This window comes from Salvelinus namaycush, chromosome 21, assembly GCF_016432855.1.
Source record: "Salvelinus namaycush isolate Seneca chromosome 21, SaNama_1.0, whole genome shotgun sequence".
NCBI classification, from domain to species: Eukaryota; Metazoa; Chordata; class Actinopteri; order Salmoniformes; family Salmonidae; genus Salvelinus; species Salvelinus namaycush.
Genome location: NC_052327.1, coordinates 18,608,122 through 18,636,063, shown reverse-complemented (window position 1 = coordinate 18,636,063; position 27,942 = coordinate 18,608,122). Strand labels below are relative to the sequence as shown.

The window sequence follows — 27,942 nt, the reverse complement described above, 5'->3', positions numbered from 1 at the left end:
TTGCACGTTGCCGAGTAGTATTGACGGTAACGGCAGCTTTCCCACTCGCCTTCTCCGGGTCCTGACCAGGCATCCGGCATATGCTGACCAGGTGAATCCAGGTGAAAGCTATGATCCCTTATTGATGACACCTGTTAATTCCACTTTAATCAGTGTAGATGAAGGGGAGCAGACAGGTTAAAGAATGTTTAAGCCTTGAGACAATTGAGACACGGATGTGTATGTGTGCCATTCAGAGGGTGAATGGGCAAGACAAAATATTTAAGTGCCTTTGAACAGGCTATGGTAGTAGGTGCCAGGCACACTGGTTTGTGTCAAGAACTGCAACGATGCTGGCTTTTTCACGCTCAACATTTGTGCATCAAGAATGGTACATCACCCAAAGGACATCCAGCCAACTTGACAACTGTGGGAAGCGTTGGAGTCAACATTGGCCAGCATCCCTGTGGAAAGCTTTTGATACCTTGTAGAGTCCCTGCCCCAACAAATTGAGGCTGTTCTAAGGGCAAAAGGTGCTGCAACTCCATATTAGGAAGGTGTTCCTAATATTTTGTACACTCAGTGTATATGTCCCTTTGCTTGTTTTTATCTGTTCTACAAATAGCAAATAGCATGCAGAAATGCAGCAAATTAGCTTAACCTTTCAAAAAATCCTTGGACGGGGTGTTACCACTGAACATGTATCTAGCTTGAATATGGATCAATATGGATCTCTTCAAATGGATTTATTTGAATAAATTAGGGCAGTAACAAATTTAAAGTTATTTAATACATTGAATCGTAGTTCAAGACAATTTTCAAACGCTATTTGTGATACAATTTGTTGATTTCCTATGGCTACCCATTTTTATTTATTTTATTTTTTATTTAACCTTTATTTAACTAGGCAGGTTAGTTAAGAACAAATTCTTATTTACAATGACGGCCTACCAAAAGGCCTCCTGCGGGAACGGGGGCTGGGACTAAAAATTTAAAAAATACATGACTGGTTCTTGGTGCCCCATTGGCCACCCCATCAACAAAAATCCTAGAATCGCCTGTTTCTTTCATATTTTCAGCTCTCACCATCAATACAACGTTATTATTCACATAACAAATAGATGGACAATAATGTTGGATTTTAAAATAATTTTATTTTAAAGTCCATTCAAAGTCAACTTGTTTATTGTTTAAATGACTAAGATATACAGTACATTTGTCAAACATTTACAGTATTGCTACAAAGCCACAGTATACATAAACCTCCAAAGACCATCTCCGGTGTCTGTGCATGACACTAGCCATAAAAACACTGCATCAACTCCATGACATTTAGTAAATTAATACAGAATAAAAATCGTATTTCCTATATCTGATGCCCTCGTCATTTCGATTTAGTTTTATTTATTTGTTATTATTATTGCTATTATTATTTGTGTGCTGTATGGCAGTGCCCTATAAACTCAACAAGAAGAAGAATACCCCGCTATGTCCTAAACTACGATAAACTAAGACAACATTTTCCCTGATACTTGTCAAAAGTTGCTTGACAATTCAACACAAAACAATATACATCACTAAGGGTAGCAGAAATCTCTAGTGTTTGAACCATTATATTACCTGGTTTATATTTTCACTATTGCAAGACAGAGATCGCTCTAATTTGGAAGAATGTGATTCCAAACAGTCATTATGTTCCACAGATTCAACAATAATCCATCTGCCTATCACAATTCTGATACCTTCCCTAATTCTGTCATATCCTCTCTTTGTGTATCTCTGTACTGTGTAGTGTCATATCCATACCGGCACCTTGGTGACACAGAACTGTGTGCGTCTTTAGGGCTATACTGTATTGTGTGTAATGTTGTATGGCATGGGTTAAGGCACGGGTTGTGTTGAATCCCTAGTGTGTTCAGTTCACCTGGTGATTCTAGAATCTAGATCCAGGTGGCAGTGGATTAAAGCATCGTTGCATTCTATGGAGGCCTGACATTCCCGAGGAATACATACTATAGAACTACCATTACAGGCAGCTTGAAATTCAGTCATCTAACATATGGCATGATTATGGTTAAGTTAGAACATAACAGTGAGTGAGGAGGAGAAAGGAAGCGGGCAAAAAGCTTGATACAACAGGAGCGTGTTAATAAACAATATACTGCATTTTTCTTCACCTGCATTTAACTGTTATGAAATCGCTGTGCATTGTGTCTAAGTGGACAAGTTATGAGTGTATAATGTTGTATATATTTATCAATACAGAGAAGGGATATAATAGGGCCACAAAAACGACAAACCGCTTGGCTTGAAGTACACGAAGAGGCAATTATGGAGCATTTATGTTGTGAATAGTGAAATTCTGCCCTAAACATCTCCTCTACTATTTTAATCTTTAACCTGAGATGACAACATAGGAGACTTGCAGTACTGTATTATTACCAGTCTTAACGCTAATTATTTACTTATGTCTGTTCAAGACAAAGAATATATCCAGATCATGTTGTCTAGTGAAAAAGTAGTGCCAATAATCCATAGCAGGTTTCGCAGTCAAGTCTTGATATTAGCTATGAGTGCTTTTAGTATCCCTAAAGCTAAGCACAGCACACACTGTACATAACATGTTAACTCTCCCTCTATAGTGTGGGAATTAACAAAAGGAATGTCCCCATTGGGAATCAAATCTATGGTTACATCACCAGTTACTTAGTTACTCTTAGTTACTCTATTTACATTGCACTCTTCAACAGAACAATTTCAGATCTACTCATATATCTGCTTTAGCTTTAGTATAAAAATAAGATCCAACTCAATTATAACATGGTCAAATTAGGTAGGGCTTAAAAGAAAAATCACCTCAAATCGATATTTTTGTATTTTTTTCATTAGTCCATGTCGGCAGTCAAATGTCCAAGATATTGGACTTCCAAGAAGCAAAGTGTCGCTTGCCACATCATCATAATGATACAAAATGCATCATATGATGCGAAACACTTTGCTTCCTGAAAATCCTATATTTTAAAAACTTGACTGCTGACCTGCAATACATTTTGGGACTGTATTAACAGTGGACTAATGAAATAAATACCTAAATATTTTGTGGAGTGGATTTGGCTTTTAAGCAAAAACATACCTGCATTTCTGTACAATTGAAAACATTGAAAAGTATTTACCAGACAAAGAGGAATACAAAACATATCCAATATTAGTTAGTATCTTGTACACCTCCGGTTATAGTTGGGGCAAGCAATCACATAATCACTGAACCTATGTACAAAGCATTTATACAATGTGGTGCAGCGAGTGAATCTAGGTCCATTACATGAAACCAAATCATTGATTTATGGATTCAGATGAGAATTTGGTACGGTAAGCAAAGAACAAAAAACATTCCCTCACAGAAAATGCACTTAAGAACGTATTTCCGTCAGACAAACATACACACATGAATGATTATTTCATTATGCTTTTGCAACATTCCCATTAGTTCTGTGAGGGATTGATGGCTGGTTTGATGAAGCAGCTTTAGAATGTCATCTCGACTAGATTCTAACATTCAGGTGTAAGTTCTTTTCCATTAATATTTCAAATCACGGAGAGAGCTGGGTTAGTTGACATTCATATTATACCAGTCAGAGTTGAAATGTTTGCTATTCTATTTTGGAAGAAAAAGAGAGCGCAACAATGGTCAACTGTCATCAATCCAAAAGAAAGTATTATCGTTGTGTAGCATAATTCCCTGAACCTGAGGGCTCGGGAAGATCTAACATTTAAAGGCAATGTTACCGCGTTTGCAGAGATTGCATTCACACTAAACGCTGCATTTGTCGTCTCTATCGGAAATGAACTTTAAATGTCATCTGAGCTACAGCGCAGATCCTCCACGCTACAGATTGAATCGGGCCCTTAATCTATGGAGCAAGAAAGAGGACCAAGCCAAACGAGCCACTGTGAGAGAGAGAGAGAGAAAACAAGAGAGAAAACGAGAGAGAAAACGAGAGAGAGAGCGAGCGAGCGCGAGAGCGAGAGCGAGAGCGAGAGAGAGAGAGAGATGATTGAGTAAGAGAGTAAGTCAGATATGTTTAATGGGGGCTGGGATAATATGAGTGAGAGAGTAAAAGAACAGGCTTTCTGGTAAATTGCTTAAAATGTGGTAAACCTGCTCTCAATCTGCATGTGTTAAGGTTTTAATGTAGTTTAACGTCGTATTAGACCTTTAATACCAGAATGCAAAACAAGATGGAGTGCCAAATATTCGTGTGTTTTCTTCTTCCAAAAGGCATAATTACGGAGGTACAGTATACAACATAGACTCATATCACATCTCGGAAGCATACTTGTGCTTTAGTGTTGCATTGTGGGTGCATTTACAGAGTGAATCTCTGACAGTGGTCATTTCTGAATGTCTGTTATGAAGAAAATCAAACTACTTACAAACAAAATGTCCTGATAGAGCCATGTTCTGAAGGGTGGGGGAAACACTATTGACATGGTAGTTTGTTTGCCTTTGTTTGTGAAAGTACTGAAAAATCGGTTAAAGTTCATTGAGTTTCACATTGGTTTTATGAAATGAATATAATGCGCACCAAAGCCTCCCTGTTAGAGTTTGGTCTAGATAGGAGAGGAAAATGAGACGGATGGTAAGGTATGTGAAAACCATCCCTATACAGCACATAGGGAATAATTATCTGTAGAATGACTGAAGAGTAACTGATGTTTGAACAACGGAGGCCTGTTGAGGCCAAGAGTGTGTCTGTCCAACTGAGGCTGTGGGTCTTGTGTCGAAAATAGCAAAGGACGAAATATTCAGAGAGATATAGAGGGAGCAATTACTGAAACTCTTTAGCCTCCTCCTTGATAACATTAGTGAACGTGCCCATGTTAAATCAATGGCTAAATTATAGTTATAGTTTTTTTCAGAGGAATCCCATTTATAATACATGATTTGTTATCGCCTAAGCAGGTGAAATAATTTGATAAGGCACAGGAGAGCTTTCCCAAAATGAATGAAGCAGTCTGTTACATTTACTTGTCCTGTGAGTTGGATTTTGAGCCACATCTGAGGGACAATAGTCTGGTACAGTATGGTGTATTAGGAAACTGACCATGCAATCCCATTACAGATGTAGGCTCTTAATCACTCTTTTAGTTGCTGAACATTTTCCTGCACAGCAGGAAATGCAAACTTGTAGTGTAAAAGGTTTCTAACGTTTCCAATTTCTCCTTTTACATTTCAGACTTGATTGGCACTTATGAAAAAGATATCAACCCCAGAAGGTATCAACAGAAAATGTCCATGAATTATAATTCACATTTCCTGTTGCTGCAGAAGTATTATCCTGCTGTAGCAAACCATCTCAAATAAAGAACCTACATCTGTACTTCACTGGGGGAGCACAGCCAATCACTGAAAAAGCTGCCTTGCTGTGAGACACAGTCACTCACATCTAAAAATCTGTAGTCGGCATTGAAGTCACTTGGGTGTCTTTACTGCAAAGTAGGTGGGCATCACTATCATTCTTTCCTCTCGCTCTCACGTTCGGTACAAAATGGCAAAGTTATAAACATACCGCTGAAGTGGTGTTCTGAAGAGTAAGATCTGCTGTTCTTCACTCTAGTGCCTGAGTATGGCTCAGTGCAGACCCCTTTAAGCAGGGATTCTGGTGGTTATAGTCTGACTGAATCTTACTTACCCAAACCAGCAATTTATTATTTGATCTGTGTACTCCAGCCCGATACATGTTCTCTAGCTGGGAACTGCATTAGGATAAACACTAGGATAGAACAGGAGACTCAATTCAGCTCCACACTGCTCCTCCACACACGTAATACGGCCCTTTAGGTCCATGAAGGAGTAGTGGACCCAACTGCAGGTGCCCAGAGTAGTGTCCTGTAGTTCTGTCTTGTCCTGTGATGTCTGGGCCTCATAAACACCAATACTCTCACTGCTGAGAAATACATGCAACCCTGTATCTGGGGGTTCAGTGGTTCAACCCTATCACCGTGGGACTGTTCACGCCTGCGTCCCCAAAATGGCAGACCACCTTCTTTCTAGGCTCAGTACATGTCCCCAAAATGGAGGGTGAGGTGTGTGTTCTCAGCCCCCAGCCCTTCTCCCTGGGCTCAATATCTCAGTACATGTCCCTATAGATCTCCTGCAGCAGGGGGTGGAGTGACGTGTCCTCTGTCTTCTTGATCTCCTGGACCAACTGAGCGTGCTCGGTGACCAGTTGACGGAGGTCGGCCAGTTTCTGCAGCAGATTGGGGAACAGGAAGGTGTCGTCTGGGTGGTTGGCCAGCAGGTGGAGCTGCAGCACCTGAACAATGTTCTCCTGCATGCACTCAATGTGGGTCACGTTCACCAAGCCAGGGCGGTCTGAGGGAGACAAAAGAGGAGAGGAGAGTTAGAGAAATGATTATGTCAACCCAAGAAGAGACATTATGATTGGCATTGAGGGGACTAGCAAATCCAACAAGAAGACGCATAGTAATTAACACTAAAACCAATTAGTGTACCAATTAGTGGTCATTAACCCCAGATCACAGCCTCTCCTGTTCTCTCTCTTACCTCCACAGCAGATAATGGCAGCCACAAACAGAGCCAGGTCACTGTCATCCAGCTCCAGCCCGTTGAACTTCATGGCGAACTGAAACTTGGGCTCCATCATGTCGCTGAAGGGCCTCCTCAGACTCTTTAGGAACTCCCTGGTGATGAAGCCCGATCCGTAGGCCACCAGGAGGCCGTCCTTGTTCATACACGATGCCAGCAGGGCGAACAGTGCCTCGTACACGCCGTACTTCAGCAGAGTCACCTGGTCGTTCAGGTCCAGGCTGGAGAAGCCGGGGACAGACTTGGCGAACTCGGTTAGCTCTGTGACCGTCTCTACGGAGGTGCACTGGCAGCAGTGGAAGATGCGGACCTCAGCCTCCTTCTCAAGCAGATGGCTCCCAGCCGTGCTCACCATCTTAGCCACCAGGGTCTGCTCTGCCAGCTGGAGGGTCTCCATGTCATGGATGACGAAGGGCTGCAGGGGCATGGAGGGAGACAGGGTGGTGAGGAAACACAGTCGTAGCCATGTGTAATGACAGCCCTGTATGAAGGAAGGCCGGTAGATAGGAAACTATTTCAAACTGAACCCTAGCCCCTACCTAGACCTTGTGGATGAGATACAGTTGAAGTCGGAGGTTTACATACACCTTAGCCAAATACATTTAAACTCAGTTTCTCACATTTCCTGAAATTTAATCCTGGTAAAAATGCCCCGTCTTAGGTCAGTTAGGATCACCACTTTATTTTAAGAATGTGAAATGTCAGAATAATAGTAGAGAGAATGATTTATTTCAGCTTTTATTTCTTTCATCACATTACCAGTGGGTCAGAAGTTTACATATACTCAATTAGTATTTGGTAGCATTGCCTTTAAATTGTTTAACTTGGGTCAAACGTTTCAGGTAGCCTGCCACAAGCTTCCCACAAATTGGGTGAATTTTGGCCCATTCCTCCTGACAGAGCTGGTGTAACAGAGTCAGGTTTGTAGGCCTCCTTGCTCGCACACACTTTTTCAGTTCTGCCCACCTTGACTGTGTTGTCCTTAAGCCATTTTGCCACAACTTTGGAAGTATGCTTGGGGTCATTGTCCATTTGGAAGACCCATTTGCGACCAAGCTTTAACTTCCTGACTGACGTCTTGAGATGTTGCTTCAATATATCCACATAATTTTCTTGCCTCATGATGCCATCTATTTTGTGAAGTGCACCAGTCCCTCCAGCAGCAAAGCACCCCACAACATGATGCTGCCACCCCGTGCTTCACGGTTGGGATGGTGTTCTTCGGCTTGCAAGCATCCCCCTTTTTCCTCCAAACATAATGATGGTCATTATGGCCAAACAGTTATATTTTTGTTTCATCAGACCAGAGGACATTTCTCCAAAAAGTACAATCTTTGTCCCCATATGTGCAGTTGCAAACCGTAGTCTGGCTTTTTATGGCGGTTTTGGAGCAGTGGCTTCTTCCTTGCTGAGCGGCATTTCAGGTTATGTCGATATAGGATTCGTTTTACTGTGGATATAGATACGTCTGTACCTGTTTCCTCCAGCATCTTCACAAGGTCCTTTGCTGTTGTTTTGGGATTGATTTGCACTTTTCGCACCAAAGTACGTTCATCTCTAGGAGACAGAACGCGTCTCCTTCCTGAGCGGTATGACGGCTGCGTGTTCCCATGTTGTTTATACTTGCGTACTATTGTTTGTACAGATGAATGTGGTACCTTCAGGAGTTTGGAAATTGCTCCCAAGGATGAACCAGACTTGTGGAGGTCTACAATTTCTTTTTGAGGTCTTGGCTGATTTCTTTTGATTTTCCCATGATGTCAGCGAAAAAGGCACTGAGTTTGAAAGTATGTCTTGAAATACATTTACAGGTACACCTCCAATTGACTCAAATGATGTCAATTAGCCTATCAGAAGTGTCTAAATCCATGACATCGTTTTCTGGAATTTTCCAAGCTGTTTAAATGCACAGTCAACTTAGTGTATGTAAACTTCTGACCCACTGGAATTGTGATACAGTGAATTATAAGTGAAATAATCTGTCTGTAAACAATTGTTGGAAAAATTACTTGTGTCATACACAAAGTAGATGTCCTAAACGACTTGCCAAAACTATAGTTTGTTAACAAGAAATTTGTGGAGTGGTTGAAAAATGAGTTTTAATGACTCCAACCTATGTGGATGTAAACTTCCGACTTCAACTGTAGGTATTTGTAATATTACTACTACTACTAGAATGAAGGAACGATATGTTTCACAAACAGTCCTGCCTACATGTAGGGATAGTGAGCCTATATAAAACATTTATTGACAGAAAGAAAAGAGAGCCTTTATTGCAAGCAGTTGTAAATCCTCATTGTAACATAACCCAAGTCCTGTCCTTGATCCTATGGTACATTATAGAACACCTCCGTTCATGTGTCACAGTCTCAAAACCTACATTTTATTTGGTTGTCGTTATGTAACTGTGAAGGTTACAGTAGCTTATTTCTCCTGGAATATGTCTGTTGGGGGACAGGGCAAACCGGGTCTAGATTAGCTGTGATGTCCTACACTGTAGCAAAACAAACAACAAGACAATCTAATCTTATCAGGTGTGTACCCTTAGATAGAGCCATGTCTTACAAAAACACTGCTGCCTGCGCTTCTTCAAGCAAGCACTGCAAGGACACCAGCTCCAATAGAAAATACACAAGGACTGTGAACTTAAACTCAACTGTTATCACTGACTCTCATGAGGTGTTTTCAGCACGTTGTTTTTTAGAGTGTGAGGCTGCTAAACAACACGTATCTGGGTCATCGTGTTGGTCGGGCTGTAAGTACACGACCAGAGCTGCAGTGGTGAAAGTTCCCACAGGAGCCAATCCAGCACTTGCTCCTAACCAAGAGCTGCGTATTACACACAGCTTACTCAACTCACAATATGATACGCTCCCAACATCTGACTGGCAATGCAGGCCAGAATATTATTGCTGAAGGTGGCAGCTGGGTAAGAGCAGCTTGATCAACAACAGAAAACAAGGTCAGAAGACACTACAATGCATTGCTAAAGGCTACGCTAAAGCTGAGTGGAATGTCTATCCATACAGTGTTACTGTGTAGTTGATCCACCACTTCTACTCACGGTTTACAATCCCGTGATCCTCCTCTCTGACGTCTGCCACACCTACACCCACCGAAGATGGATTTCAACCACTCACCAGAAGACTTCACCCTTACCCCACCCATTTATTCTCCTATGTGATGAAAGAATGAATGGAGACCACAGATCTAAGGGGACCATCTTTAAAGAAAGAAAGAGAGGGAGGGAGGTGTGCAGTGGTCTTCAAACACTGTTGATAATGGTCCATTATAAGTCAGGGTCATACAGAGTTGTTCTTGATGTATTCAGACAGATGTGTCCTTGTCCAGACACGTTGGCTTCTAAATGTCATTGATCGAGTTATTTCTGTCGTTGTATGGTTCTTTGGCTCCTAGTGGGTAGTGGTTGCCAACAGGTTATGTTGACACACAAGGACTGTTTGGTTTGCACATTGCATCCCATTCAAACCGGATCAAAATGCAGCCAACGCACTCCAAAGGGAATAATTCAAAATGTAATATTGGACCCGTCTGATTGCACAGAAGACATGCAGTACCATCGGGGTTGCAAAAAATAGTATTGCATTTGCAAAATTTGAATGATTCCCTTTGGAGAGTTAGTTTAATTTTTGATCCAACATGCACCCCAAACCCCCCCCCACACACACACACACAATTCTACACACTGCTCTTACTGGAGTGCTAGTCTTGCCGGTGAGGATGGTGCGGGCTTTGGCCTTGTTCATGTTGAAGTTCTTGAGGTAGGCCTCGTAGATGTGCCTGGCCAGGGTCTTCTGGTCGGCCTGCTGGGGGTCCTCCACCTCCCTGTCACCCGTCAGGATCTCTGCCTTCAGCTTCAGCTTCAGCTTCTCAGACTGGGGCATCCGACCAAAACGGATCGCTAATTAGAGAGGAAAGAGGCGATTGCACAGATGAGAACGTACATGAAAAAAAATTATATACAGTATTTACAATACAACAGACAAAAATGCATCTGTTTTGCTGAGAGATATATGGAGACTCAAGACAATTGTATATTGTTTGTCATATCAACATTAGAAAGATATGGAGGCTCAAGTCAATGTGTATTTTTTTATTTGTTTGCCAAATCATGAACACTGTTGTTCAAAGGTTTTTGGGTGTAACTTAGAAGCTTCCCACTGAAGGGATTGCCGTCCAAGAGGTATGGTTGTTTCCAGGAGCATGTGGTAATGGAGTGATACGTTGGAAGTTATGAGAAACAAGATGGACGCCTGCCTCTTGGGCTGCCCCACCTCCTGGGCCTTTTGTTTCTGTTGTGTTATTTGTTATGTTTTCTATTCTTTGAGGAAAAATGTACTTACCACGACTGAGATATGTAGTTGTCTCACCTAGCTATCTAAAGATAAATGCACTTACTGTAAGTCACTCTGGAGAAGAGCATCTGCTGAATGACAAACGTGTTTTTAAAAAAATAAGTAAAATGTAGACGGGCTATGGATCCCTGGAGACAGTTGAGAGAAGTGGGGGCAGGATGAGAGGCAGTTGAGGAACAATGTGTTAGACCGCTAAAGGAAATAGGACCAATCAGATAGCTAGTGCTAGTATGTGTGCGCGTGTGTTGTTTTTGTACAGAGCGACTGACTCTCTCAGACAGTCTGATCCTAAGTGTCTAACTAATCAGATTACAGCTGCACTACCAATAACTCAGTGGGCTAACACACGCACACAAACACACACCTCCCTCATAGGTAGCACAACAGCAGGTGCCCCTATTAAGGAAAGGGAGATACCTAGTCAGTTGTACAACTGAATGCCTTCAACTACATATCTTCATCGCTGTGGACAGACTATGTAAACATATATTGGTACAGTACTGTAGATCTTTAAGCAATAAGGCCCGAGGGGGTGTGGTATATGGCCAATATACCACGGCTAAGGCCTGTTCTTAAGCACGACGCAACGCGGAGTGCCTGGATACAGCCCTTAGCCGTTGTATATGGGAAATATACCACAAATCCCCCAGGTGCCTTATTGCTATTATAAACTGGTTACCAACGTAATTAGAGCAGTAAAGTGGGGTATAACAAGGCTTTCAGCCAATCAGCATTCAGGGCTCAAACCATCCAGTTTATAATTAAGCAATAAGGCCCGAGATGGTGTGGTATATGGCCAACATACCACGGCTGAGGGCTGTTCTTATGCACGACACAACGCGGAGTGCTAGGAAACAGCCCTTAGCTGTGGAATATTGGTCACATATCACAAACACCCGAGGTACCTTATTGCTATTATAAACTGTTTACCAAAGTAATTAGACCAGTAAATAGTACTTTTTTGTCATATCCATTGTATACGGTCTGATATACCACGGCTTTCAGACAATCAGCATTCAGGGCTCAACCACCCAGTTTATAACTGTCTTTATAAACCAGGTGGTTCGAGCCCTGAATGCTGATTGGCTGAAAGCTGTGGTATATGACAAAAAAGTACTATTTACTGGTCTAATTACGTTGGTAACCAGTTTATAATAGCAATAAGAGACCTAGGGGATTTGTGGTATATTGCCCATATACAACGGCTAAGGGCTGTATGCAGGCACTCCGCGTTGCGTCGTACATAAGACAAGCCCTTAACCGTGGTATTATGGTCATATACCACACCCCCTCAGGGCTTATTGCTTAATTATACTATGGGCACCGATAGCTAACAATCACCAGAATTCCAGAGCTTGGATTTTTCATCACTGTTTATTTGGACAAATCACAATTTCACAGGTGTAGAGCCAACCACCTGTGTCTCCAGGCAGGCTAAAGCAAACGCTGAATGTATTTGAAAGATTCATTAGCGAAAGAGGAAGTGAGAGATGCTCTGAGTAGGGATCAGGATACCCAGGATAAGAACATCAGACTAAGCTGAGGATGAGTCGCTGACCCTCTACAGCAGAGCACAGGGATGGTGTGGGACAGCAATCTGTCAGAACGTCTATCAAACAACAAACAACCCAACCTATGCTGTTGCAAGGCTTAAAGAGCAGGGAGGGCTGGAGTCCTGCTGTAGTCCTCCTCAGTGTATCAGGTTCCATCACCCTCTCCCATGTCCTTTCCCCTGTATACTGTTACATTTAGGAAACACAACGCACGTGTTTCCACAAGGAGAAACTCGTCTTGGACACACCCCAGATGTGAAATAAATATTAATGTTGAGCATCAGTCCACATATTAGAATGCTCTCCAGCATGATAGTGTTCAATTCAGTGGTTTCACAACCTGAAGTGTGTCCATGAGTTCACTGACACTAGTCCCCAGGTCTACAGATGTAGGATCTTAATTTGAGCCAGTTTGCTACAGCAGGAAAATAACCCTGCAGCACCTGGAAATATTATATATTAGATTCTTCAAAGTAGCCACCCTTTGCCTTGACAGCTTTGCACACTCTTGGCATTATCTCAGCCAGCTTCACCTGGAATGCTTTTCAAACAGTCTTGAAGGAGTTCCCACATATGCTGAGCACTTGTTGGCTGCTTTTCCTTCACTCTGCGGTCCAACTCATCCCAAACCATCTCAATTGGGTTGAGGTCAGGTGATTGTGGAGGCCAGGTCATCTGATGCAGCACTCGATCACTCTCCTTCTTAGTCAAATAGCCCTTACACAGCTTGAAAGCGTGTTGGGACATTGTCCTGTTGAAAAACAAAAATTATAGTCCCACTAAGCGCAAACCAGATTGGATGGAAAATCACTGCAGAATGCTGTGGTAGCCATGCTGGTTAAGTGTGCCTTGAATTGTAAGTAAAATCACAGACAGTGTCACCAGCAAAGCACCATCACACCTCCTCCTCCATGCTTCACGGTGGGAACCACACTCTACGTCTCACAAAGACACGGGTTGGTACCAAAAATCTCAAATTTGGACTAATCAGACCAAGGACCGATTTCAACCAGGCTAATGTCCATTGCTCGTGTTTCTTGGCCCAAGCGAATCTCTCCTTTTTATTGGTGCCCTTTAGTAGTGGTTTCTTGCAGCAATTCGACCATGAAGGCCTGATTCACACAGTCTCCTCTGAACAGTTGATGTTGAGATGTGTCTGTTACTTGAACTCTGTGAAGCATTTATTTGGGCTGCAATTTCTGAGGCTGGTAACTCTAATGAACTCATCCTCCGCAGCAGAGGTAACTCTGGGTCTTACTTTCCTGTGGCGGTCCTCATGAGAGCCAGTTTCATCATAGCGCTTGATGGTTTTTGCGACTGTACTTGAATAAACTTTCAAAGTTATACATTTTTCTGATTGACTGACCTTCATGTCTAAAAGTAATGATGGACTGTCGTTTCTCTTTGCTTATTTGACCTGTTCTTGCCATAATATGGACTTGGTCTTTTACCAAATAGGGCTATCTTCTATATACCACCCCTACCTTGTCACAACACAACTGATTGGCTCAAACACATTAAGAAGGAAATAAATTCCACAAATTAACTTTTAACAAGGCACACCTGTTAAGTGAAATGCATTCCAGGTGATTACCTCATGAAGCTGGTTGAAAGAATGCCAAGAGTGTGCAAAGCTGTCATTAAGGCAAAGGGTGGCTACTTTGAAGAATCTAAAATATTTTGATTTGTTTAAAAGAAAATTGGTGTTATTTCATAGTTTTGATGTCTTCACTATTATTCTACAATATAGAAAATAGTAAAAATAAAGAAAAACCCTGGAATGAGTAGGTGTTTTAAAATTTGACTGGTACTGTACATTCTTATAGGGGTTAATTCATTTTTCATTTGGGGAAAATTAAGTCTGCAATTTCAAAGTGGAATCGCAAACTTTAGAAGCCTTTTTAAAACCCAAATACACTAAAAGTTTGCATTTCCTGGAGTGCAGGAAAATTCTCAGCAACAAAAGAGTGATAATATTAAGATCCTACATCTGTATGTGTCTGTCTGTCCTTCAGTCCATCTGTCTGTCAACTCTGACCGACTACTACAGTGATCTTGCTAAGCCCCTCTTCACATCACTCCACACAACATACAACCTCGAAATTCTATTGGAGTCCATTGTAAACGGAAGGACATCGATCTTAGCTAAGGTTCAGAATGCCATGTTTTATGCTGACATAAAACACACAGGTAAACAACATCCATCCAATAGGGTCAAAGAATTTGAACTAATTGTCCTGGATCAAGGTTTTTGTTTGTAGATTAAATAAAGTAAAGATCCTTATGTTTACAGTGCTTGTAGTTAGTCTGTCTGTATGTATGAGGGTGCATGTCTGTGATTTTTTCTGTACAGTGAAATCTGTTGTACGATTTTTTTTACACTGTGTGCAGGCAGTAATGTTGCACTAGTAACGTATCCTATTGAAAACCACGCTGCACTACCCTGTAAAGCTCTCTATCAGCCCTGGTCACATGACCAGCAGGCCCAGGCTGAGACTCCCACTGTATGTTTCTCTGTTCACACATCCACAGCTAAAGGGTGAGGAGGATTCAGCCAACGCAATACAACCCCACCTTATAGTTTTACTGACCATCACAAGGAAACACCACAGAGAGTCTGCATAGAGACCACCACACAGAGGCAGAGAGACTCATGCACCAATTGCGTCGTTTTAGTCTGGATAAAGCGAAATATGAAATGGTGCAAATGTTGAACAATTGTTTTGTTTTTTTAATGAAAATTGTAGGATTCACGGCAGTCTCTCAAGTGATTACCTACTCTCATTAGTCTTGAAAAGCAACCTTCTGTGTTAATGTGGTGTTAAATTGCAACTCCTGGTTCCTCAAGAGTGTGGTTTTGAATGGCGTACATGTATGTGTGCATATGTCTACGTGCAAATGCGTATGTGTGTGTGTGTGTGTGTTCCTCTCTGGTTGCTGCTGGCAGGTTGTGCTGTATGCAGAAAGTCGTACTCAGGGATCTGGCTATGTTTGTGTTCCGGGCTGTATCACAACCGGCCTGGATTGGGAGTCCCATAGGGCGGCGCACAATTGGCCCAGCATCGTCCGGGTTTGGCTGGGGTAGTCCGTCGTTGTAAATAAGAATTTGTTCTTAAATGACTTGCCTAGTTAAATAAAGGTTAAAGAAAACATTTGTAAAAAAGAAAAGAAATCCTCACCGTTGTGGGACATGCCCACAGACAGGCACTTCTGAAAGCGGCAGTATTGGCACTTGTTACGGTTCTTCTTTTGTATTTTACAGCGGCGGTCACACTTGTCATATTCCAGCTTCAGGCGGATGGTCCGCCGAAAGAAACCCTGCAGGCACAGAAAGAGGAGAGAGATAAATGTTCAGGTCGAGACCCAATAGACTGCACTCATGAAAGAAACTCAGCCTCGACTCAGTAGGCGAACTCAACCACACACTATAGTGACTTGATAAAAGAAGACTATTGTCAGTATCTTGATATCTCTCAACTGCTAACTTTATTAAACGTGTTCCGTCATCTAAGACTTTCTCAAGCTCAGCTATCTATCAGCGAAGTGAAGGCAGTGTCCTGGCCTAGAACATGACACTAGGAAAACTCCAATCACCCAACAGCCACTTTCACCGCTAAAAAAGTCAAATACAGAGAATGGCCCCAAATGACTGGAGCATGACACTCTCAGTCTGGACATATATGCTTATCACATCTAAATGGGATTTCACTTATGTTACACAACCCTGAGAAACAACAGTGTCTGGCTATGGGCAGTAGTAGATGTCCTGTGCTGAGTGGTTAGGGGCTTGGACTGGGGTTGGGGGGTTATTGAAATGGACAGGGAATTGCTTAAGAAGAACATATTTAGCCACCCCCATTCATTTCCCAATTCTTGTGAAAGATCTCCTTAATGTGTCCCTGCACATGGCATGCACTAACGCTTGCAAGGACATGCCACGTGCATGCGCACACACACACACCCACCCCTCGAGGATCACATGAGGCCAGGGCAGAATGCCTGTCAGACACAACGGCCTCATGACAGGCCTGTCTCGTGTATTTGTACGTCGTCCTATCCAGGGGTCAGTCCCCTCCTCTCCCCTCCCGTCCCTCTCAGATGACCAGACAGCTGAGGAGCAGGGCACACGTAGGTATGTGACATCAGAGAGGGGAAAGCTGGAATGCTGTTTTAGCCTATCAGCATCTAGGATCCGAACTTACAGTTTTATCAATCCCAATTTACTCATAGGTTCCAAATACCTGTGTGTGTCTGTATTGTATGTGTGCTATGTATTGTGTGTCTGTGTATCTAACTATGCCCTTCAGTGTGTCTCCATGTCTCCGGGAGAAACACCGGCCCACTCCATGCTGCCCATCTGATTGGCCAAGAGGAAGGTTCACAGAGTTCACTGTAAAAGCAACTGCGACCTCTGGTTTACGGACCCGTACCTTGGCCAGGCCTGCTCCATGGGCCACGTAGCGCACATAGCTGGAGTTCCAATCTGGGACAGCTATGCTTGACCAGTTCAGGCAATGTCCACTCTAGCCCTGAGCCAGGTCCAGCCAGGGCAGGGTAGGAACTCAGTGTAACAGTGTGTTGACACGAGGGGAAGGAGTGACAGAGCACCGCCAACTTCGCCATGTGAGATCCATACTCAGACAGCCCTGGCACAGGGATAGATGGGCTGGCCGGGGATCTAAGAAGGCATCACCCATACATTCAGGGTGAAAGACTATGTAGCGGATGAAAACCCATTATCTTTGCCTGACTTTCATAGCAGAAAAAAAATATATATATATATATTTTTTTCTCTCACCTTTATTTAACCAGGTAGGCAAGTTGAGAACAAGTTCTCATTTACAATTGCGACCTGGCCAAGATAAAGCAAAGCAGTTCGACACATACAACAACACAGAGTTACACATGGAGTAAAACAAACATACAGTCAATAATACAGTATAATTTTTTTTGTTGGTATACACAATGTGAGCAAATGAGGTGAGATAAGGGAGGTAAAGGCAAAAAAAAGGCCATGGTGGCGAAGTAAATACAATATATCAAGTAAAACACTGGAATGGTAGATTTGCAGTGGAAGAAAGTGCAAAGTAAAGATCGAAATAATGGGATGCAAAGGACCAAAATAAATAAATACAGTAGGGGGAGAGGTAGTTGTTTGGGCTAAATTATAGATGGGCTATGTACAGGTGCAGTAATCTGTGAGCTGATCTGACAGCTGGTGCTTAAAGCTAGTGAGGGAGATAAGTGTTTCCAGTTTCAGAGATTTTTGTAGTTCGTTCCAGTCATTGGCAGCAGAGAACTGGAAGGAGAGGCGGCCAAAGGAAGAATTGGTTTTGGGGGTGACCAGAGAGATATACCTGCTGGAGCGTGTGCTACAGGTGGGTGCTGCTTTGGTGACCAGCGAGCTGAGATAAGGGGGGACTTTACCTTGCAGGGTCTTGTAGATTACCTGGAGCCAGTGGGTTTGGTGACGAGTATGAAGCGAGGGCCAGCCAACGAGAGCGTACAGTTCGCAGTGGTGGGTAGTATATGGGGCTTTGGTGACAAAACGGATGGCACTGTGATAGACTGCATCCAATTTTTTGAGTAGGATGTTGGAGGCTATTTTGTAAATGACATCGCCGAAGTCAAGGATCGGTAGGATGGTCAGTTTTACAAGGGTATGTTTGGCAGCATGAGAGAAGGATGCTTTTTTTGCGAAATAGGAAGCCAATTCTAGATTTAACTTTGGATTGGAGATGTTTGATGTGAGTCTGGAAGGAGAGTTTACAGTCTAACCAGACACCTAGGTATTTGTAGTTGTCCACATATTCTAAGTCAGAACCGTCCAGAGTAGTGATGTTGGACGGGCGGGCAGGTGCAGGCAGCGATCGGTTGAAGAGCATGCATTTAGTTTTACTTGTATTTAAGAGCAATTGGAGGCCACGGAAGGACAGTTGTATGGCATTGAAACTCGTCTGGAGGTTAGTTAACACAGTGTCCAAAAAAGGGCCAGAAGTATACAGAATGGTGTCGTCTGCGTAGAAGTGGATCAGAGACTCACCAGCAGCAAGAGCGACATCATTGATGTATACAGAGAAGAGAGTCGGTCCAAGAATTGAACCCTGTGGCACCCCCATAGAGACTGCCAGAGGCCCGAACAACAGGCCCTCCGATTTGACACACTGAACTCTATCAGAGAAGTAGTTGGTGAACCAGGCGAGGCAATCATTTAAGAAACCATGGCTATCGAGTCTGCCGATGAGGATGTGGTGATTGACAGAGTCGAAAGCCTTGGCCAGGTCAATGAATACGGCTGCACAGTATTGTTTCTTATCGATGGCGGTTAGGATATCGTTAAGGACCTTGAGCGTAGCTGAGGTGCACCCATGACCAGCTCTGAAACCAGATTGCATAGCGGAGAAGGTATGGTGGGATTCGAAATGGTCGGTAATCTGTTTGTTGACTTGGCTTTCGAAGACCTTAGAAAGGCAGGGTAGGATAGATATAGGTCTGTAGCAGTTTTGGGTCAAGAGTGTCCCCCCCTTTGAAGAGGGGGATGACTGCAGCTGCTTTCCAATCTTTGGGAATCTCAGACGACACGAAAGAGAGGTTGAACAGGCTAGTAATAGGGGTTGCAACAATTTCGGCAGATAATTTTAGAAAGAAAGGGTCCAGATTGTCTAGCCCGGCTGATTTGTAGGGGTCCAGATTTTGCAGCTCTTTCAGAACATCAGCTGACTGGATTTGGGAGAAGGAGAAATGGGGACGGCTTGGGCGAGTTGCTGAGGGGGGTGCAGTGCTGTTGACCGGGGTAGAGGTAGCCAGGTGGAAAGCATGGCCAGCCGTAGAAAAATGCTTATTGAAATTCTCAATTATAGTGGATTTATCGGTGGTGACAGTTTTTCCTGTCCTCAGTGCAGTGGGCAGCTGGGAGGAGGTGTTCTTATTCTCCATGGACTTTACAGTGCCCCAGAACTGTTTTGAGTTTGTGTTGCAGGAAGCAAATTTCTGCTTGAAAAAGCTAGCCTTGGCTTTTCTAACTGCCTGTGTATATTGGTTTCTAGCTTCCCTGAAAAGTTGCATATCACAGGGGCAGTTCGATGCTAATGCAGAATGCCATAGGATGTTTGTGTGTTGGTTAAGGGCAGTCAGGTCTGGAGAGAACCAAGGGCTATATCTGTTCCTGGTTCTAAATTTCTTGAATGGGGCATGCTTATTTAAGATGGTGAGGAAGGCATTTAAAAAAAATAACCAGGCATCCTCTACTGACGGGATGAGATCAATATCCTTCCAGGATACCCCGGCCAGGTCGATTAGAAAGGCCTGCTCGCTGAAGTGTTTCAGGGAGCGTTTGACAGTGATGAGTGGAGGTCGTTTGACCGCTGACCCATTACGGATGCAGGCAATGAGGCAGTGATCGCTGAGATCTTGGTTGAAAACAGCAGAGGTGTATTTAGAGGGCAAGTTGGTTAGGATGATATCTATGAGGGTGCCCGTGTTTACGGCTTTGGGGTGGTACCTGGTAGGTTCATTGATAATTTGTGTGAGATTGAGGACATCAAGCTTAGATTGTGGGTTGGCTAGGGTGTTAAGCATGTTCCAGTTTAGGTCGCCTAGCAGCACGAGCTCTGAAGAGAGCAATCAGTTCACATATGGTGTCCAGAGCACAGCTGGGGGCAGAGGGTGGTCTATAGCAGGCGGCAACGGTGAGAGACTTGTTTTTAGAGAGGTGGATTTTTAAAAGTTCAAATTGCTTGGGTACAGACCTGGATAGTAGGACAGAACTCTGCAGGCTATCTTTGCAGTAGATTGCAACACCGCCCCCTTTGGCCGTTCTATCTTGTCTGAAAATGTTGTCGTTAGGAATGGAGATTTCAGAATTTTTGGTGGTCTTCCTAAACCAGGATTCAGACACGGCTAGAACATCCGGGTTGGCAGTGTGTGCTAAAGCAGTGAATAAAACAAACTTAGCGAGGAGGCTTCTAATGTTAACATGCATGAAACCAAGGCTATTACGGTTACAGAAGTCATCAAAAGAGAGCGCCTGGCGAATAGGAGTGGAGCTAGGCACTGCAGGGCCTGGATTCACCTCTACATCACCAGAGGAACAGAGGAGGAGTAGGATAAGGGTACGGCTAAAAGCTATGAGAATTGGTCGTCTAGAACGTCCGGAACAGAGAGTAAAAGGAGGTTTCTGGGGGCGCTAAAATAGCTTCAAGGTATAATGTACAGACAAATGTATGGTAGGATGTGAATACAGTGGAGGTAAACCTAGGTATTGAGTGATGATGAGAGAGATATTGTCTCTAGAAACATCATTGAAACCAGGTGATGTCATCGCATGTGTGGGTGGTGGAACTGAAAGGTTGGATAAGGTATAATGAGCAGGGCTAGAGGCTCTACAGTGAAATAAGCCAATAAACACTAACCAGAACAGCAATTGACAAGGCATATTGACATTAAGGAGAGGCATGCTTAGTCGAGTGATAAGGGTCCAGTGAGTAGTGAGGTTGGTTGGGGTAACGGCGATTCAGACAGCTAGCTGAGCCATCGGTAGCAAGCTAGCATAGGATGGAAGTCTGATTTTAGCCACCTCGTGCGTTTCCGACGGTAGATTAGTGGGGTTCCGTGTGGTAGAGAGGATCAATCCAATTGTAAAAATTGACTATTCTCCTTAGGGCATGGGTATTCAACATGGGGTCTCGGAGGTACTGCAGGGGGTTACGCGATAATACTTGGAATAATGCAATCTTTATTTCTCAACTCCTAATATTGACCAAATTAGACTAATTGGAGTTAATTACACGCAGTAGCTGACATTGCCTTTGAAAAAGCACTAGTGAGTACCAGTCGCGGCAAGTGCCTCTGGCTGCTTGTAAGCTTTCTTGACTTTTTGCCAACACATGGCTAACCTTTGTTTAACCATGTGTTTGGAGTAGGCTATGTTAGAGTTTACACTTCATCTTCCAATTACAGACGTAGGATCTTAATTTGAGACAGTTTGCTACAGTAGGAAAATAATCCTGCACCAAAAGGAAATGTGTATTATTATCTGGATTATAATTAATGGAGATTTTTGTTGGGGTTGATACATTTTCCGTAAGGGAAAATTAAGTGAATTTTTAAAGTGGAAAATACAAACTTTAGAAGCATTTTTAAACCTCCTACATGACCACAAGTTTGACATTTCCTTCAATGCAGGAAAGTTCTCCAGCAACAGGGTGATCAAATGAAGATCCTTCATCTGCATAATTGCACATTTACTGCACTGCTGGAGCTAGAAATACAAGCATTTTGCTGCACCTGCTTTAACATCTGCTAAATCTGTGTACGCGACAAAGACATTTGGATTTGATAACGTAGGGAGGTCAAAATAATGAAAAAAAATTGACCAAATATATTAATTTTAAAATGTTGATTCATTCTTTTTTCCCAACCATTACCATTCAAAGGCTCAGAAGTAATACAGTAACAATGTTAAAGTTTATGGGGTCAGCACATAGACCACCTCCTTTTGGGTTACAACTAAAGACTGGGATATGCTTACTTAGCGGTTAGTGGTGCATCATAATAACACCAAAACGACATTATCTTACAGTGTGATCTAGTTGCCTTCCGGTGGCAGATTGAGATCTCCTCTGTCCTTCAGTGACTTGTGACAAAACACATAAGTCTTGGGTTGCTCTTCAACAGGCCCAGAAATAATTAACCAAGAGAGCATCCACACCAGTGTCCTTGTTGTACAATATGTGTTGGAGTGCACTCTGACCAGGCGTGTGTTTATGTAGGCCTATACTTATGTGTGTGTGTATGTGCATGCTCTGTGTGCGTGTGTGTGCGTGCGTGCGTGCGTGTGTGTGATGGCTGGTCACTCACCTTGCAGCCCTCACAGGCGTGAACTCCGTAGTGGTATCCGGAGGCGCGGTCGGCACAAACCCGACACTCCAGGTTGAGAGAGGTGGAGGAGAACTCCTCCAGCCCTGCAGCCGCCCCATACCCCCCTGACGACGGGCTGGATGCTGGGGTCAGAGCATCTGGAGAACACACACACGCATGCAGGCACATTAATAAAGTCATGCCCAGATAACAGACACACACACACACACTTATAACCAATGAACCTGGAGACATTGATATTCCTATTAGTGTCTTGGCTGTGAAGCCTCTTTGCTGGCAGAATATGTGCACCAGTGGAAAGTCACTGGTGTCTCATGCCTTTGGCCCAACACAGAGGAAGAGCACATGTAATATGTGTTCCATGACATCTCTATAAATACGTAGAGACAGTCATACACACCACTAAAAGTGGACGAGCAACACTTCTAAATTCAGGGGATGAGTCAAATATTGACCCATGATACACACACTGTATCTTTCTTGTTACCTGAATACAAAACACAGCATTCCAGGGATGGTGCAAAATAGAGCAGCACTAAGTCATCCCACATGAGGTGGGTGAGAGAAGCCAAATACATTTTGGGATAAATATTGGACTAACTGCACGTGACACACACACACACACACAAATACTCTACAGTCTACACTGTAACCAGGAAGAGAATATCACGTCACAGATACTGTGTCTGCTTCTTCTTCCCCCCTCTCTCCCTCCTTCTTCACTCCATAAACCACCATAAACAACCAGTACTTCTCCAACACTCTCTCCATTACTTTTCCATGATATCATCATTGTTATTTTCCATGAAGCCCCCTCCTCCACTCCTCTTCCCCCTCTTAGTCCCTATCCCATTTTCCCAATACACCACCCCCTCTTTGCCTCTGTTTACGTTCCAGTCACTGTTTCAATTCTATTTGCATAATAACTAATACGTAGTAAAATATTTGTTAACACATGCCAGTGGTTTCTATTAGACACAAAACAACACAATGTTTACAAAAATATTATTTAGGCACAGCAAATTGGCCAGTGTTACCAAGTGTTAATTTTTCAGTGTAACATTTCTAGTGTTCAATTAAGTTTCTAAGAGTGAATTTAACACTCATTGGTGTAAAAGAACCCCCAGTGTTGGTGTTAATAACCAGTGTTGAGTGTGAGAGTCTGTGTACTCTGTGGAGAATAAAATCAAAACCCCGTCCATCATTATCATATTTCCCAGCATGCTCTGCTGCAGCTTGATTTTTTTGGGATTGTTTTTAATATCTGTGTTTTTGTATGTACATTGATTGATTGATCTTATGCTACACAAAGATAAATAACATAATTTTTTCCTAAACTAATCCAATCAGTTAGTTAGATGTATTGCAATCGTTACTGAAACGGTTGTTCTAGTTTAAATGGTTTAGGTAGTTTCCATTATCAATGTTTCTAACCTTGACAGTTATTCTGAATGCAAGTTGTGGGTGAATAAAAATTCAAACTGTTGGCTGTCCTAACTCTGGCTGGATTCCAGTAGGAATTAGACATCACTTTGTAAGCCAGCATAAGGTGACTTGTAAACCAGGAGGTTCCTAACACCACTGATTAGGGTAGAACCTGGCAGTCAAAGTAAGGCCTTATGATATGTGTAATGTATTGTCATAAATTTACAGTAGGAGCTCACTTGGCGAAGTCCACAGGACTGGAAATGAATGAATTCACTAGTCGTGGTACCTTGTCCCTCTCTCGGTCTCTCTCTCTACCACACCTGCTGTCTCGACCTCTGAATGCTCGGTTATGAAAAGCCAACTCCTGAGGTGCTGACTTGTTGCACCCGCTATAATCACTGTGATTACTATTTGACTCTGCAGGTCATCTACAGTATGAACATCTTGAAGAGTGATCTAGCCTCAATGGCCATGTACTCTTAGAATCTCCACCCGACACAGCCAGAAGAGGAATGGCCACCACTCAAAGCCTGGTTCCCATCTAGGTTTCTTTCTAGGTTCCAGCCTTTCTAGGAAGTTTTTCCTAACCACCGTGCTTCTACATTGCTTGCTCTCTTGCGTTTTAGGCTTGGTTCATGTAAAGACACTGACAACTGCTGATGTAAAAAGGACTTTATAAATACATTTGATTGATTGACTTGTAAATATTATTGTAATGTCTTTAACCCAACACTGTGCGACTTTGTCAAGAGATACTGACCTATTGGTTTAATGATTAAAAATACTACATGAGGTGTTATTGCAGTTTTCATTCCCTAACACTGACAAAGTGTAACAGTGCCAGTACTAAGCACAGTGTTAATTTAACACTCAAAAGTGTGGATTCGTATAGACACTGGCCCTTAGTTAAATTTAACACTGTCAGTGTTTATTTAACACTGACTAATTTGCTGTGGGGGAATGTGAGTCCAAAATGGCATCCTATTCCCTATAGACTAGGGCCCTGGTCAAAAGTAGTACACTATATAGGGAATAGGGTACCATGTGAGACTCAGCTTGTGAGTTGAGGAATGTGTGAGGATTTAGGAATTCTTCTGTGGAAGTGTGGGGAAGAGGAGAGTGGCCTCAGGGTGTGAATATGTAGGTCAGACAGACATTTACAGAACAGATAACCCCTCTGCCAAAAGCAGCTCTGTTGCCTTGATGTAAGGTCAGAGGTTAAACCAGCCGAGTGTCCTCTCTTAACCCTCTGAGTCAGGGTTAATTACAGATTAGCTATGTGAGGAGGGGTCCTGAATGATCAGGTAATATATGGTCAAACGATAACAACGTAGAGCTGGCTTGCGAAAGGATTACTACAACGTAGGCTACTCATTCTTACTTTAAGGAAAACTAACAAGAAATACAATTGGGTGAGAAACTATTAGAAAATATTGGACAGGCCCACTAGGGAAACCATAAGGCACTTGAATGATCTAGTTTTCCATAAGAGAAGGTAAGTCAAAGGGGAATACGTCATAACATGTGTGAGACAGTAGTAACCAATAAACCAAACACATGACACTACCACTACCTCACATTGCTGAAGATACACATCCAGCGGTAGCCTCAAGGTTAGAGAAACGGGCCAGCAACCAGAGGGTTGCCAGTTCCAATCAAATCCCAGTGCTGATGGGGGGCTGGCTCTGTCGGGGAGTGAGCTGGCAACCACCGATGTTCCCTTGAGCAAGGGGGGGGGGGGGGGGGGGGTTGATGAAAACAAATGTCCATCTTGTGTGGAATAATAAAGTATACACTCAACGGCCAGTTCCCAAAAATGTACTGCTCCTACAGACAGTGAGTCATGTAGCCGTGGCTTGTTATATTAAGCAAGCAGGAAGACAGGTATTCCATTGAACGTTAGAATGGGAAAAATGAGCGACTTTGAGCGTTGTATGATTTGTTGGTGCCGGATCCAGTATCTCAGAAACGGCCTCCTGAGCTTTTCATACACGACAGTGTCTACGGTTTACCAAGAATGGCAAGAAGAAAGAAAAAAACCATCCAGTCAGCGGCAGTCCCGTGGGCGAAAACAGCTCGTTGACGAGAGAGGTCGAAGGAGAATGGCAAGAATCAATTGAGGCGTGGAAAAATAGAGCATATTTGGGATGAGCTAGAACGGGCTGTTTGCAACATGAATGTACCGCCGTCCAGTCTGCAGCAATCGCGTATTGTCAGCATGGACCAACATCTCTATGGAACGTTTCTGACAACTTGTAGAATGCCCTGAATAAATCAAGATGTTCTGGCTGCAAAGGGGGGTTTCTGACCCGGTACTGGATGGGTGTACCTAATAAACGGTCCGGTGAGTGTATATCTATCTTACCTAGAACGTTGGATCCTTCGGAGCCATTACTCGACTGGGACTGGTACTCAGGGACGTCCAAGGAACTGAGGGCGTCACCATCGATGGACTGGGGGATGTCCTGCAACTCCTCCATGCCCCCAAGGAAGTCCCCACACACCGGGCTGCCCAGCACCGAATCCTCCAGGGGGGACGGCGGCCGGTAGTGGCTCGCCATGTCGACCACAATGGAGGACAGGACCAGGGGGGGGGATTACTCATCAGACTGGAGAGACAGGAGGGGAGAGTGAGAAAGCGGGTTAGTTAATGGAGTGTCTGAACACTAACAAGCGTTCCTAATGAAGTGTATCCCTGACGACAAGGATGGAACACACTCTGTTCTACATGCTATCACAGGCTCTATACACAGTCAGTTTGCACAATCGATGTACAATGAATTTGGCACAATGGTGTATGGGGCATACGTAGAAGGAGCCTTCAGCTCTGCAACACATATCTAGTGACACAACACAGCCTGGTCAGGTCTGGTCCCTCAATGGACTCCTAATTTTAGAGACAGCAACCTGATCCCTCATACCCACTGTTATGGGGGAGAGGGAGGGGGAGAGGGGGGCAGAACGTATGACTCTGGGCTGGGCTGGATGAGAGGGGCTGGAGGGGTGAGAAAGACCTAATAGTTTTGGGTAGAATTTACCCTCAGTCACGGGGGAGGAGGAGGAGCTACTCCATCTGAAACCAGCTTGCAGTAAGCAGCCTGCCAGGGCTCGACCCTATTGAGGCTAAGTCTAACCTTAACAGACTCCATGCAGTACTCACGTCTATGTTGGGCTCTGGTCAATAGTGTCTAACAGTACATGCACCTTCAAAGAGAATTCCAGCCCCACACCTCTCAATGTATTCCCATGTCACAGATATACCAATAAGAGAAATACATAGCATTTCGTTGAATCATAGTGTATAGCTGTAGATCTAAGTCAACACGGAAATGCATTGCGTTTCATTGAAGCATACTGTGGGTGTATAATAGCTGCAGGTCAAAGTAGGCACTGCAGCGGGCATTATGAACAGTGTTGGTTAACCCAGGAGAAAATAGAGCTGGCCTCATTAACTAACATAGTCCTCCTGCTCCCAGAGGTCTTCATTTAGAGGACACCTTGTTTCAGGACATTCAATTCTCTCGTTAATATGTCATCACAGCACGGGCCTTCCCATGACATCCACAGTGCCAGGTAGTGAAGAAATACAGTACCTAGGTTAGACACTGCTGTGCCAATGTCGATAATAAACAATGAACAGAGTTGGTGTAACAGTACGCAGCAGTTGACACTGCCAATGCTGGTTCTGACTGACTGGTTAGCTGACTAACTGATTGGCTGACTGACTGACTGGCTAACTGTTTGACTGACAGACAGATGACTGGCTAACTGTTTGACTGACAGACAGACTGGCTGGCTGACTGATTGAATGGTTGACTTTCCCACTGACTGACTATGGCTGGCTGACTGTGGCTGGCTGACTGTGGCTGGCTGACTGTGGCTGGCTGACTGTGGCTGGCTGACTGTGGCTGGCTGACTGACTATGGCTGACTGACTATGGCTGACTGACTGACTAACTAGGAGACATTGTGTAAACAGACACCTGTCACACAGGGTCCCTGGTCACAGCTCACCCTTTATGGTTAGTCTCCACAGACATGACTGACACACTCAATGCAAACCGCATGACCCCCACCAGCAGCAGCAGCTATGCACTCCAGTACTGCCCTACTCCACT

General features: G+C 43.5%; 1 protein-coding gene across 1 annotated transcript in view; it reads right to left on the bottom strand.

Annotated features, from left to right (window-relative positions):
• Nucleotides 1-1,113: 1,113 nt before the first annotated feature.
• The window catches only part of LOC120066152 (peroxisome proliferator-activated receptor alpha-like), a 66,812-nt gene continuing 39,983 nt past the window's right edge, over nt 1,114-27,942 (bottom strand). Inside the window, exons 2-7 of the mRNA XM_039017312.1 lie at nt 26,191-26,434; nt 22,377-22,534; nt 15,698-15,836; nt 10,306-10,511; nt 6,548-7,004; nt 1,114-6,355 (exon numbers count right to left, since the gene is read on the bottom strand). Of these exons, the coding sequence (XP_038873240.1) occupies nt 6,111-6,355; nt 6,548-7,004; nt 10,306-10,511; nt 15,698-15,836; nt 22,377-22,534; nt 26,191-26,386 (1,401 nt within the window). The 5' untranslated portion in view covers nt 26,387-26,434 and the 3' untranslated portion in view covers nt 1,114-6,110. The remainder of the gene's footprint in view (nt 6,356-6,547; nt 7,005-10,305; nt 10,512-15,697; nt 15,837-22,376; nt 22,535-26,190; nt 26,435-27,942) is intronic.